The sequence below is a fragment of the Lactuca sativa genome, chromosome 8 (assembly GCF_002870075.4).
Source record: "Lactuca sativa cultivar Salinas chromosome 8, Lsat_Salinas_v11, whole genome shotgun sequence".
Taxonomy (NCBI): domain Eukaryota; kingdom Viridiplantae; phylum Streptophyta; class Magnoliopsida; order Asterales; family Asteraceae; genus Lactuca; species Lactuca sativa.
Genome location: NC_056630.2, coordinates 127,586,767 through 127,600,270, shown reverse-complemented (window position 1 = coordinate 127,600,270; position 13,504 = coordinate 127,586,767). Strand labels below are relative to the sequence as shown.

At 36.4% G+C, this 13,504-nt stretch overlaps 2 protein-coding genes across 2 annotated transcripts; both read right to left on the bottom strand.

Annotated features, from left to right (window-relative positions):
• Positions 1-1,420: 1,420 nt before the first annotated feature.
• LOC111917099 (uncharacterized) lies at positions 1,421-2,296 on the bottom strand. Its single transcript, XM_023912766.2, has 2 exons — positions 2,062-2,296; positions 1,421-1,968 (listed from the first exon to the last, which is right to left on the bottom strand). Exons 1-2 carry the CDS (start codon positions 2,294-2,296, stop codon positions 1,421-1,423), a joined length of 783 nt encoding a protein of 260 aa, XP_023768534.2.
• Positions 2,297-2,377: 81 nt separating this feature from the next.
• On the bottom strand, positions 2,378-3,247 carry LOC111917098 (uncharacterized). Its single transcript, XM_023912765.1, has one exon. The coding sequence runs from the start codon at positions 3,245-3,247 to the stop codon at positions 2,378-2,380; it is 870 nt and encodes a 289-aa protein (XP_023768533.1).
• Positions 3,248-13,504: the final 10,257 nt, after the last annotated feature.

The following is a 13,504-nucleotide window of genomic DNA, read 5'->3' as shown; positions in this document are numbered from 1 at the left end:
ACTTCAAAAATATTCCATTTGGTTTCCAAAAATATCAAGTTTAGTCTCTAAGTTCAAAAAACCTTACAGATGGTCCCTGTGGTTTCAAAACTTTTAACAAATGGTCCTTTCGGCTCACTCCGTTAGCATTTCACCATTAACTCATTTTTTAATAAAATATTGTAGGGGTAATTTCGTCATTTCAGTTGTAACCTTCTCTCTTTAAAAGAAATTGTATGTCTGATTTTTGGGCAAACCCTTTAGCTTTATCAGTCGTCATCTCTCCTCCTTTCCACTGTTGCTCGACCGTTGCACCCTTCACGACATCTAATCGCTTCTGATTTAAAGATGGTGACTTGCAGATGTGGGAATGAAGCAATGAAGATCACTTCATGGATGGATCGTAACCATGGAAGACAATTTTGGAACTGTAAAAGATGTGGTTTCATTCGATGGTCTGATCCTCCTATGTGTGCTAGGGCATTGGTGGTGATTCCAGGTTTGATAAGATCAATGAATCGATTGGAAGAGATGGTTGCCATTGTAAGTGCAGAATTGTGGAACTACCAGCTGATGTTGTTTTGTTCATTGGTGTTTTTTTGTATTATTTTAATCTCTAAGTATCTTGTGAAGGTTTGGATGGTAATGGAGTTTTGGTTTTTGGTTTGTAACCATTGCAGGGGTTTTTTTTTATTTTAATCGGATAGGGTTTTTTTTTTGCTTTCAGTTTATGTAGGTGGTTTTGGAACTGGTGTTGTTGTATTTGGTTTATGTATCAGATTAATGTCTAATGCATTGGTAATGGTAATGGTAATGGAATGTAGTTTGTTATAGTTCATTGTTCAATTTCTTGAATGTTTTTGAAATGCAATTGTTAAGTGTATTGTAAATGCGTCTTTAAGATGGTTTTAATTTGCAATTGAAATGTACAATGTTATTAATTGATCTGTGAAGGGTAGTACACAAAACATATTAATTCATTACCAAAAAGTGCTTACACACCATCACATGCAAGGTAATAAAGTTCTTAACACAACCATGATGCAAATTTTTCTAAAAACCTACAACACAAGCATTACATGCAACGTTTTCAAGTTCTTAACACATCTTCAAACAAGTACACATGACTTAAGTTTCTAAATACCTACAACACCAGCATCCTAATAACCACTAAAAATAGTTTTCAGCCCCCTCCGACTTCACCACTGCCTCCTTGCCCTTTACATGTTCTGGAATTGTGCCCTTTGTTATGACACTTTGAACAAGTGTCTACCAAATATTTCCTGATCAATCTACCAGCTTGGTTGTTTGGCTCATCAACACCCCTCCTTCTCTTCTTCTTAGGCCTCCCAACCTACACATATTGATATACTATAGTTAAAATTGAATTCATTCCATGTTTACATGTATACTATATATCTGGTGTACTTGAAATACAAACCTATGTCTTATGTTTTGGTGGAAGTAAAGTGAATGGGCAGTCACTTTTAGGCCACATTGTACGTCCATTCAATGGATCAATTTTGTTGAAATACATGGCTTTCAATGTTGATAACCTATAGCAAGGATGGACCCATTCATCAACATGTGGGGCATTTTCACCATTTTCAATTTTATCCCATATAGCACAAACAACATGTCTACATGGGAAACCTGTAATCTCCCAAAACCTACAACTGCAACTTTGATCATTCAAGTTTACCACATATTGGTCTTGCCATGTGCTTGCCACTTGGTACTTTCCTGCCCCATTGTATTTAGCTACATACTTTGATGCATCAGTCTTAATCTTTTCAAACAGTGTAGTTGCAGTAGGGGTTAGAAGTCCTTCACACTTATCTATTTCCTTTTGCACCACACATAACCTCTTCATGAGATACTCTCTAATATACTCTAAGAAAGTGATAATAGGTTTATCCCTACCTTCATCTAGCTTAGAATTGAATACCTCACAATGGTTATTCAACAAACAATCAGTATGTGCCCTTCCTGAATAATAGATATTAAGAGAAGACAATTACACATATAGTAAACACACAACAAGGAAGATTAACATTTCTCAATAAATTTCTAGAAACTTACCACTAAAGTGAGATTTAGCCCAAGTGTTTTCTGGGATCTTAGACACCCAAGCATGAGCCTCTTCATTGATCTTCTTCAACTCATCCATTGCTCTGTTAAAATGATTGACTGTTGTTGCTCTACCACACTCCCAAAGCTGGTCATTTAAGTCTTTTCCTTTCCATTGTTTCTTCATGTTTTCCTGGATATGCCTTAAACAGAACCTATGTTTTGCACTAGGGAATACCTTCTCCATTGCTGGTATTATTCCCTAAACAAAAGTCAATGTATGCAACATCAGTTAACCATATGTATTTAGAAAAGGTAATAAAAAAAGTTAGGTGATACACATCTTTTGTCTATCTGAAATGAAGGTAAAGTTTGAATTTGGTCCCAGATCCAGATCTTCTCCTAACAGTTCCAAGAACCAGGTCCAACTACTTGTTGATTCTGTCTCTACCACAGCATATGCTACAAGGTATATGCCATTGTTTGAGTCCAACGCTACAACAGTTAACACTTGCCTAGGGTAAGGGCCCTTCATGAAAGTACCATCCAGACCTAGAAAATCTCTTAACCCATATTTGAATCCTAACTTCAATGTACCTAAACAGACATATATTCTTCTAAAATTTCTTGTGGTAATAGACAGGGATGTTTCTGGATACACATCAATCTGAACTGTTGTACCAGGATTAGTGTTGAGTAGCTCCAACACATAATCCCTCAAAAATCCATAATGTACTTGGTAGTCCCCACTAATTATACGCTCAGCCATTGACTTTGCCCTAGGAACCTTTTGCAATGACATTCGTACCTCCAGTTTCTTGCACAACTCTTCGTGTAATGCTTTCACTAGAATTTTAGGGTTACTCTGTATTTGTTGAACAATTAAGTTTGCTACGTATCTGGAAGTGCAAGCTTTAACCGCCCTTGTTTGCAAACATTTATGCTCATCCTGTACTGTTTTCACCAACCAATCCTGATTTTCATTAGCCCTCGATATTTGGACTGCCCATGGACATGTACCTTTATTGGCAATTACATCTTTACCCTTGCACTTTGCCCTACTTCTAGTTGAGGACCCACCACCATCAACTCCTGTTGAAGGCTTACTTACAACACCTTTACATTTCACCCTAATCCGGATTTTGTCATTTTTGGCTAGGTATAAAGACCTCCTTGTTGCTACAGCATGTGAGTTCATGTAGTTTTTAACATCAAGCTTGGTTTTGAAGACCTGGCCAATCTAAACTGGTTTAACATGAACCCCTCCATGTGAGCATGTACTTGACTTACTCAACTCTTTTAGCAGTCTCTTCCTATCATCTTCATGAAATCCTGCAAATTGATAATCATCAGTGGTAATAACTTCCAAATCATCATCAACCATGTGAATCCCTTCATCTTTTGAATGATTGTTCAAGATTCCATGTTTATCTACATCAACTACATTATGGAATTCACTCATGTCTACATCTACATCAAATTGTATGTTAGACTCATCCACATTGTATTCACTGTCATCAGAATCATCTCCACTATCCTCAGAACCATGGCCACTCTCAGAGTAGAAAGCCTCTCCACTATCATCACTCACCATACCCTCTAGATAATCCACTTCTGGTTGTTTTTCAAATGAAGTTTGAACATTAAACTCAACATCATAATCAGCATAAAGTGAGTAATCCTCTATAAATGGTTCATAGTCATCAACTGTTGTAGTATTAGCTCCACCATCAACTTGTCAGCTTGGTTCTTGTACATGGTAAGTTCCCAATGGTTCTTCAGTTTCAACTGCACTAGTGATCACTTCTTCTTGAGTTTCAATTTCATGATTCACCACTTCCTCTTGAATGACATGACTTTGTTTGCCTTGTGACCTTATAAATGGTAGAATACTCTTTGAGTAATCATGGCCTTTATCAACATCTAACACTTGTGACTGCTCATAATCAGGGTTCATAGACTTGTTTAGATCAAGCTTTCTACTACATGATCCTGCTTCTCTCCTACAAGGTTTCTTTCTATTCATTTCAGGTGACACACTATCAAGCTCTAACTCTTCAATAACAACTTTAGAAGGAGACTTGTAATAACTAGCTACCCTTGTCTGACCAGTTTCAATATACACCTTAATAAGTCTGTGTTTAGGGACATATGATACCATTTTAAGTACATCTTGATCATTACCTAAAGGCATTAAGCCATAGTCCAAAGGGTATTCAGGGATACAGAAATGGTAGTAAAGGGTTTACTCAGTTTTGTACCCTAGTTCTCGAACCATGTCGTCAAGCTCATGAACTGAAAATAAATCAGTGTCAACATCATCTACATATGCTACAACACCATCAACGTATTTCCTTCCAGGTGCTTTGGTGAAGACACCACTGTAGTGTATCTTCAACGTGAAATAGTTGTCATAACCTTCTGTAAACACAAAAAAAGAAAGAGTAAAATCAATGATTTCCTTACGTTAACACAATAGACCAAGAAAAAACAAGTTTTGTTGTAGTATTGTACCGTATCTTTTTCCTAAGTCCTCCACGGTTACAAATTTTTCTCGAAAACACCATATTGATAGCACCATTGCAATTTCCGCAGCTTAAAACCCTAAATCCCAATTTCTGTTCTTGCTTCTACGATGGGAATGAACCCGATGAATACAGATGTAACTGGATATCTTCTTGGGAGAGGGACGGGTATTGATGTGCAAGCAATAGGTAATCATTTCATATTAAAGAGAGAAGGTTACAACTAAAATGACGAAATTACCCCTGCAATATTTTATTAAAAAATAAGTTAACAGTGAAATGCTAACGGAGTGAGCCGGAATGACCATTTGTTAAAAGTTTTGAAACCACAGGGACCATTTGTGAGGTTTTTTGAACTTAAAGACTAAAATTGATATTTTTGAAAACCACATGGATCATTTTTAAAGTTTTGTCTTATTATTATTATTATTATCAAAAAGTTAAAGACAAAAAAGAGAACTTGAACAAGTAACCTCTAATTTATTAGGATGTGAAAACAACAAATTAACAATATTTTAAGGTAAGACGCGCGGAAAGGAATAATTTGTATGGGTAATAATTGGCAACTTTAATAAAGTTAGGATATGTGAGTAGATTTAGGCATAATTAAATTAATTCTTACTGATTCTACATATTTTAATACCCTATGTAATATTAGTATTCTTACTGATTCTACTTATTTTAATATCCTATGTAATATTATATTATATACTAAATAATGCTTTAAGTCAGGATTGAACATGATACGTGTAAGACCTGCAGACAAAGTCACATACTAATACAATAATCATTGGACTAATTGAAAAATAGGGAAAAATACAAAATATCATGTCTCACATGAAAACAGTAGGGAAAGTTACAAAAAAACATGTCGCACAAGTGAATTTAATAAACGATTAACAACTTTTTATATCACAAAATAATTATTTATTTTGTAATGAATATTGTTAAGCTATCAGGTATATCTTTCATATCACCGCATCAAAAATATTGTTGTTTGAGCGAAATCTTATCATAACATCCCCACCACATGCATAGGTATATTCACCACTACATATTATTATATAACCCCCTTACCAATGTTCATGTCGAAATGGTCCAAAATCCGCTCCCAAAACGTTTGGGTGGTTTGGTTGTTTGCGTTGACATTATCTTGGGGTATGACCAACCAAGCCTGTGCTAAGGTCATCTCCTAGGGCGGAACACGAGTACGAAAATTAGGGAGGCAAAAAATAAATTCATATAACCCAATTTAACTTGGTTCAAAATCATGACATATCAAATTCTTAACACGACTATTAAAATTTTATATCACTTATAGATTATAAAGATGGGAAATGATATATTAGTCCAACAATGTATTTCAAATTTGTTCATTCGGTCTTTTAACTTATTTGTGTGCTTTATAAGAGAACTAGACGAATATATGTACGTTACGCAAAATACAATTATAATTTTTGGTAATCTTATGTTATTGAAAATATTTATATAATTTATATTAACTATAAAATAATAATTATTACATTTACTTTATATAAAATTATAATTAATTTGAACAATTGATAAAATAACGCTTATTAAAATCAAATAATTTAATGGTCTCTACTCATTTTTACGTGTGTATAACATTAGTTATATTTGTCAACTATTTTAATTACCACTATTATGATTTATTAATTTTACAAAAAAAAAGTTGAAGGTGTTTTAATTTCATCATGATGATTATTTAAATTATCAACAACTGTTTGTAATCTAATATAATTTAATTTCTAAGTTTCTATTATTTTTAACTATTATTATTAAAAATTAATTTAAAAACAACTAAATTGAATTTTAGTTATTATAAAATATAGTTTTCAGACACATTTTAGTTAATTGGATTCATCGATTTAGATTCTTTTATATTTATTATATTTCATGTTTTCATTTTAACTACATTATATATATATATATATATATATATATATATATATATATATATATATATATATATATATATATATATATATATATATATATATATATATATAGAATTGTTTTTAAACATTATTTGATATTTTACTTTAGGTTTTAAATTTTACACTAAACTTTTAAGCTTATTTGATATATTAAAAGTAGGTTATTTATTTAACAATATATTGAAGGTAACAAATTAAGTATATCATATTCATAAGTCACAAAGTCTTCTATTTATGATAATGTTTACAACTAAAAACATATTTAAGTTAACAAATTAAATATATTATATGGAAATATGAAGAGTTTGGAGTTTTAGTTGAGTGTGGTGAAAAAAAATGTTTCATTTACAATATAGTATGATATATTTATTTTTGTCGGATCTAATTAGTCACTTTGGATAAAATGAAGGGGTAACCCAATTACCGCTTTGCCATATAGACCCCACTCATCCAAATTTCCAGACACCCTTTCTCTATCATATCTTTTTCTCCTTCCTTTTCACCCTCTGTAAACACATGAATCTCTTCCCTCCGATCTTCTATGACGTCCTCTGATTTTCAAAACCAATTAAAACTTTTCTTACGCTTTTAAAATCATTTATTTATACTTGCGGAAAATCCCAGTACAAAATATCATTTTGATTACAAATGTTTGTTTCTAAAATGTTAAAACCCTAAGGATGTCATAATCAATACAGATACATAAGTTACATCGTAAAAACTTGATGGTCCTCAATACTATTGCAGGTTGTCTCTTAATCACTCAACATCCTAATCAAGTTCCACTAGCTTAAGTCTTAGTACTTGTGATACATATAAACTGAGTGAGTCAGATTGGAAAACCTGATGAGATACAGAGGGATGTCAATCCCATAATATTGATATGATAATATTCCATAATTATTAGACCTGCAACATTAACTGTTACCATATAATATCCATACACGCTTACATTCCTATATATTTATTCCTACCGACCCTCACAGATCCTAGTCCAAGATTATCAGGGAGAATTATCTCCTCGACAAACCATTTAAGGTAAGGGTTAACTACACAGCTAGGAGGTCCCTTGGTTGGTTTAAGTCTTAAGGAACCTAAGCCTTCAGAGTAATTTGATTAATGGGGTATTACTGTAACACCCAAAATCAGAAAGACCAAGAAAAAGGAAAGGAAACCCTAAGTCAAATGGGGGGGGTCAACTCGTCGAGTCTATAGGTGAACTCGACAAGTCGGAGCGGGATCCGGGTTGTTGAATAAGTGACCGACTCGGCGAGTTGGTAAGTGGACTCGGCGAGTCGGTGAGTCGATGAGTGGACTCGGCGAGTCTGGTCTGAACGAGAAAAGCCCTAATCCGAGGGTTTGCACCCTATTTAAGGAACATTGCACCCCTTCCCCAGCCTCTTTACTCCTCTTTCAGATCCAGAAACCCTAAATCGTGAGTGAGAACCCTTGGGAGAAAATTGGAACCTAGATAAGGGGGTTTGTGAAGACATATTGAAGATCAAGAAGCTTGGATCAAGGGGCATTGCATAGATTGGGATTACTTTTCAGTGAGAGGTCAACTTTGAGGTAATAAGCTGGCCTTATTGCATTTAGATCTATCTTATGTATGAGATTTGGAGCATTTTGGGTATGAATGAGATCTATGTCGAGTTAGAGACCTAGATCCACGGTTGCTACCTCAGATCTAGACTTGTAATAGTCCAGAAGGTCATAAAGTTCATGTCAATGAGTTGTTGGTGAAGCCTACTTGTCATAAACCCTAGCCCTAGAGTGTTTTAAGCCTATAGCTCCTTGTCTTCACGTAAAGTTTGCAACTTTACATGATGAATAGGCTTTAGAAGTGTGGATCTACAGTTTGGATCCCCTACATGGCTCGAAAAGCCACTGTATGGATTAAGAACTGAAGCTACTCGACGAGTCACATGGGTTGACTCGGCGAGTTGTATGAAGATAGGCAAGAACTCGACGAGTTGGAAGAACTGTTGGATATAGTGTCTAAGTCCATAACTATATTTGGTATGTACTTGACCCAACCCGGCATGGTCCATTTGGGTTGCACTTCACCCGAACAATTTATGGATAATCTTTTGAGAATAGTATAAGTTATGATTTATTAATATATTATAAGTTCTAATATATTAATATAAGATCATATTATTTAATTAGTATTGATCTATATTTAATCTAGGATTAATTTAGAGATCAAAAGTATTACTAATTAAATATGGGCTCCTATATTTATATAGTGTGGGCTAATGCTCATTTGGAATGCGCTAGGCTTGCATGGAAAGTCCATGGATACTCCATGGAGCTTTAACCCATAGATCTCATGGAAATGAAGAGACATGGGTATTATGGTTTACATGGATGTAACCCTAATCCACCACGCTATATAAAGGAGGCTTTGGTTCTTGAAATCACACTAGTAGTGGTAAGTAAAGCAAGAGGGCCGATTTCAAGAGAGTTGTGACTATTCTCTCAAGGCTCCAAAGTTTATGGTGATTTGTGATTCCATTTAATGCATCCACACTATTGGTGCTAGGCTCTAAAACTCCAAGCAATCAACTACAACTAGAAGGTAAGTAATTCTACTAGCTTTATTTGATTCAAGTTCCCCATGTCATGCTAGATAGGATAAGAACCTTGGAAAATAATTATTTGATTCAAGTTTCCCAATCTAGACCACATCAAGATTTGGGGTTGTGAGGCTTTCGTGAGACACAAGACTCACGATAATCTCGAACCCCGAAGCGAAAGGTGTATTTTCATCGGCTATCCACAAAAATCCTTTGGCTACATCTTCTACAGACCCAGTGATAATGTGGTCTTTGTAGCAAGAAGAGGATTCTTTCGAGAGAGAGAATTCATGAGTCAAGGAGACAGTGGGAGGCAAATTGACCTTGATGAACTTCAAGAGTCAAGTGATGAAGGAACCTCAAACCCTAGCCCTCAACCTGAGGATGAAACTCCTGTTGAGCCAACTGAAGAATCTATACCTCTGAGGCGTTCCACCAGAGTTAGGAATGCACCTGGGCATTATTATGGTTTCCATATTACTGCAGAAGGTGAGACACTTATCAGTGATAACACACTGGTAAATCTAGATGAGCCTAACAGCTACACGGAAGCCATGGCAGGCCCTGAGGCTGGTAAATGGAAAGAGGCTATGGATAGCGAGATACAGTCCATGTATAACAATCAAGTTTGGAATTTGGTTGACAATGTACCTGATTGTAAGATAGTCGGGTGCAAATGGATCTTCAAGAAGAAGACCGACATGGATGGTAATGTACACACTTATAAGGCACGACTGGTTGCAAAGGGTTATTCTCAAACTCCGGGAGTTGATTATGATGAGACTTTTTCACCAGTGGCCAAGATTAAGTCTATTAGGGTTCTGTTAGCCATTGTTGCATTTCATGACTATGAAATATGGCAAATGGATGTCAAAACCGCTTTCCTTAATGGAAAGTTGGCTGAAGATGTTTACATGGTTCAGCCAGAGGGTTTTGTCAGTATAGAGTACCCCAATAAAGTGTGTAAACTCGAGAAATCCATTTATGGATTAAAACAGGCACCTCGCAGATGGAATCTTTGCTTTGATGAGAAAGTCAAAGAATTTGGCTTTTCAAGGAGTGAAGATGAATCTTGTGTCTATATCAAGGCTAGTGGGAGCATAGTCAGTTTTTTGGTACTGTATGTGGATGACATACTACTCATAGGAAATGACATCCCAACCCTGCAGGAAGTAAAGTCCTGGCTTGGGAAGTGTTTCGCTATGAAGGACCTTGGTGAAGCTGCCTATATCCTAGGGATAAGGATTTTGAGAAACAGGAGTAAAAGACTAATTGGCCTTAGTCAAAGCACCTATGTGGACAAAGTATTGAAAAGATTCAACATGCATAACTCCAAGAAAGGTGAGTTACCCATCCAGAGTAACGCCAGATTGAGTAAGACATAAAGCCCTAGTACAGAGGCTGAGATAGCAGAAATGAGTAGAATACCTTATGCTTCAGCTGTAGGATCGATCATGTATGCTATGATGTTTACTCGACTTGATGTTGCCTTTGCTTTGAGCATGGTTAGCAGGTATCAGGGGAACCCTGGCAAGGCACACTGGACTGCGGTAAAGAATATCCTCAAGTACCAGCGAAGGGCTAAGGACTGGATCCTTACCCTTAGTGGGAATGATGACTTGAGAGTTGTAGGGTACAGTGATGCTAGCTTTCAGACTGACAGGGATAATTTCCGCTCTTAGTCGGGCTAGGTCTTTACCCTAAACGAAGGGGCAATTACTTGGAAAAGTTCAAAGCAGGAGACAGTGGTTGATTCCACTTGTGAATCAGAGTATATAGCAGCAAGCGAGGTAGCAAAGGAGGCTATATGGCTAAAGAACTTCATCAGAGACCTTGGAGTTGTACCAGCTATAAAGGAGCCAATGGAAATTTTCTGTGACAGCAATAGTACGATTGCCTTAGCCAAGGAACCAAGAGATCATGGGAGATCCAGACACATTGACAGAAAATATCACTTCATTAGACATCAAATAGAAGAAGGAATCCTTGTGGCAAAGAGGGTATCATCGGATAAGAACCCAGAAGATCCTCTCACGAAGGGACTGACTCGGGCTAAGCATCTCCAGCATGCTCGGAGCATAGGGCTTAAGGATGATATTAGTTTTAGTAGTTAGATAATCTCGAAGTTTGTAAAATGTAATTGACATTTGATGATAAATAAAAGTTGTTATTTATGAGTAAGTGTTGCTATCACTTGTCGATCGTTCACTATATTTCTTTTGCATGTTTTGACTTCTAGAATAATTATGTTTGGTATATCATATTATTCGAACCTCCACAGTCGGTCATATTTCGGAAGTAGGTATGAATCAAGACTGTCATGATTGGTTGCAGAGGTCTAAGATGTTGGACATGGCTACAACAATCATGAGTGCTCATAAGTTCTGAGCATTGGACTCAACCCACGCTCACTGGAATCACTTCATGGAATTTATCTCGAGTGATCGTGAGACGGTAATATCATATAAGTCTTTAAACCTAATATGATTTGTTACCTATGAGTTGTTTATGCATTGATTGTACGAAAACGCATTGGTAACTCGATGTTATAAAACGTACCTTTGTGTGTAATTCAACAAGTAGTAAAGAAAACATATGAGTCGAAGTTTATATGTTCCTTCTAGGATTAGAAGCGATATCTGGGCCCCTCGATGTTTTGTTTTGGCCTTTGTACCGGGCCTGGTCAGAACTAAATTGATGTGTTCAGTTAAGTTCTATGTCAAACAAATCGGATATCGGGAAACAAATGCTGGACAATAAGTAAGACCATGTTCCATGTATTTGTCCGACTGATATCTAGAATAGAGGATTATATGATCACTTATCTAAAATGGCGCGTTCTAGTTCAACAGAGTTTAAAGAGCTACGATTGTTGATCGGTTCCTGAAGTCATACTTGCAACTATAGTTATTAGTCTTATCCAAGTGGGAGACTATTGGATATAGTGTCTAAGTCCATAACTATATTTGGTATGTACTTGACCCGACCCGGCATGGTCCATTTGGGTTGCACTTCACCCGAACAATTTATGTATAATCTTTTGACAATAGTATTAGTTATGATTTATTAATATATTATAAGTTCTAATATATTAATATAAGATCATATTATTTAATTAGTATTGATCTATAATTAATCTAGGATTAATTTAGAGATCAAAAGTATTACTAATTAAATATGGGCTCCTATATTTATATAGTGTGGGCTAATGCTCATTTGGAATGGGCTAGGCTTGCATGGAAAGTCCATGGATACTCCATGGAGCTTTAACCCATGGATCTCATGGAAATGAAGAGACATGGGTATTAGGGTTTACATGGATGTAACCCTAATCCACCACGCTATATAAAGGAGGCTTTGGTTCTTGAAATCACACTAGTTGTGGGGAAAAAGCAAGAGGGCCGATTTCAAGATAGTTGTGACTATTCTCTCAAGGTTCCAAAGTTTGTGGTGATTTGTGATTCCATTTGAGGGATCCACACTATTGGTGCTAGGCTCTAAAACTCCAAGCAATCAACTACAACTACAAGGTAAGTAATTCTACTAGCTTTATTTGATTCAAGTTCCCCATGCCATGCTAGATAGGATAAGAACCTTGGAAAATAATTATTTGCATGTATCTTAGTCAAACATAGATCCAAGGTTTATTAGGGTTTCATGTACACTTAGGAAGTGTTAGAATGCTCAAAACCCATCAATTACTGATAGATTGACCAAGATTGCGTATTTCATACTAGTTTTCGAGAGTATATCCGTAGAGAAGTTAGCAGACATCTATGTCCAGGAAGTAGTAGTTCGGCACGAAGTGCCAGTATCGGTGATTTTGGACCGGGATGTCTGTTTCACCTCCAGATTTTGGAGGAAGTTTCATGAGGAGTTTGACACTCAGTTGCAATTTAGTACAACATACCACCCTCAAACCGATGGCCAGAGCGAGCGGACGATTTAGACGATCGAGAATATGCTTCGGGCTTGTGTTTGGATTTTGGAGGAAGTTGGGATACTTACCTCCCACTGGACAAGTTCTCCTACCACAATAGTTACCATGCCAGTATTGACCGGCCACCATTTGAGATGTTTTATGGAAGAAGGTGCAGGACTCCGTTTTGCTGGGGGGGGGGGGGGGAGGTCGTACATTGAGTCATGGGTAGTATCGAGGTTGTACTCAAGACTACTAAGTCGATTCAGTAGGTGGAAGACAAGTTGCGGGTCGTGCAAATTTGGCAGAAGAGTTATACAGATCGGTAACATTCAGATCTAGAGTTTCAGGTGGGAGACTTGGTGCTTCTGAAGGTGTCAACTTGGAAACGTATCATCCAATTTCGAAAGCGGGGAAAGTTGAGCCACTGATTCATTGGACCTTTCAGGATTTTAGCTCGAGTGGGCAAGGTTG

Excerpts from the sequence above, each read along its gene's own strand:
- LOC111917098 (XM_023912765.1), bottom strand. The coding sequence starts at position 3,247 with ATGAACTCACATGCTGTAGCAACAAGGAGGTCTTTATACCTAGCCAAA.
- LOC111917099 (XM_023912766.2), bottom strand. The coding sequence starts at position 2,296 with ATGGAGAAGGTATTCCCTAGTGCAAAACATAGGTTCTGTTTAAGGCAT. Across the intron at positions 1,969-2,061 it reads GGCTAAATCTCACTTTAGTG|GAAGGGCACATACTGATTGT; the intron begins GTAAGTTTCTAG and ends TCTATTATTCAG.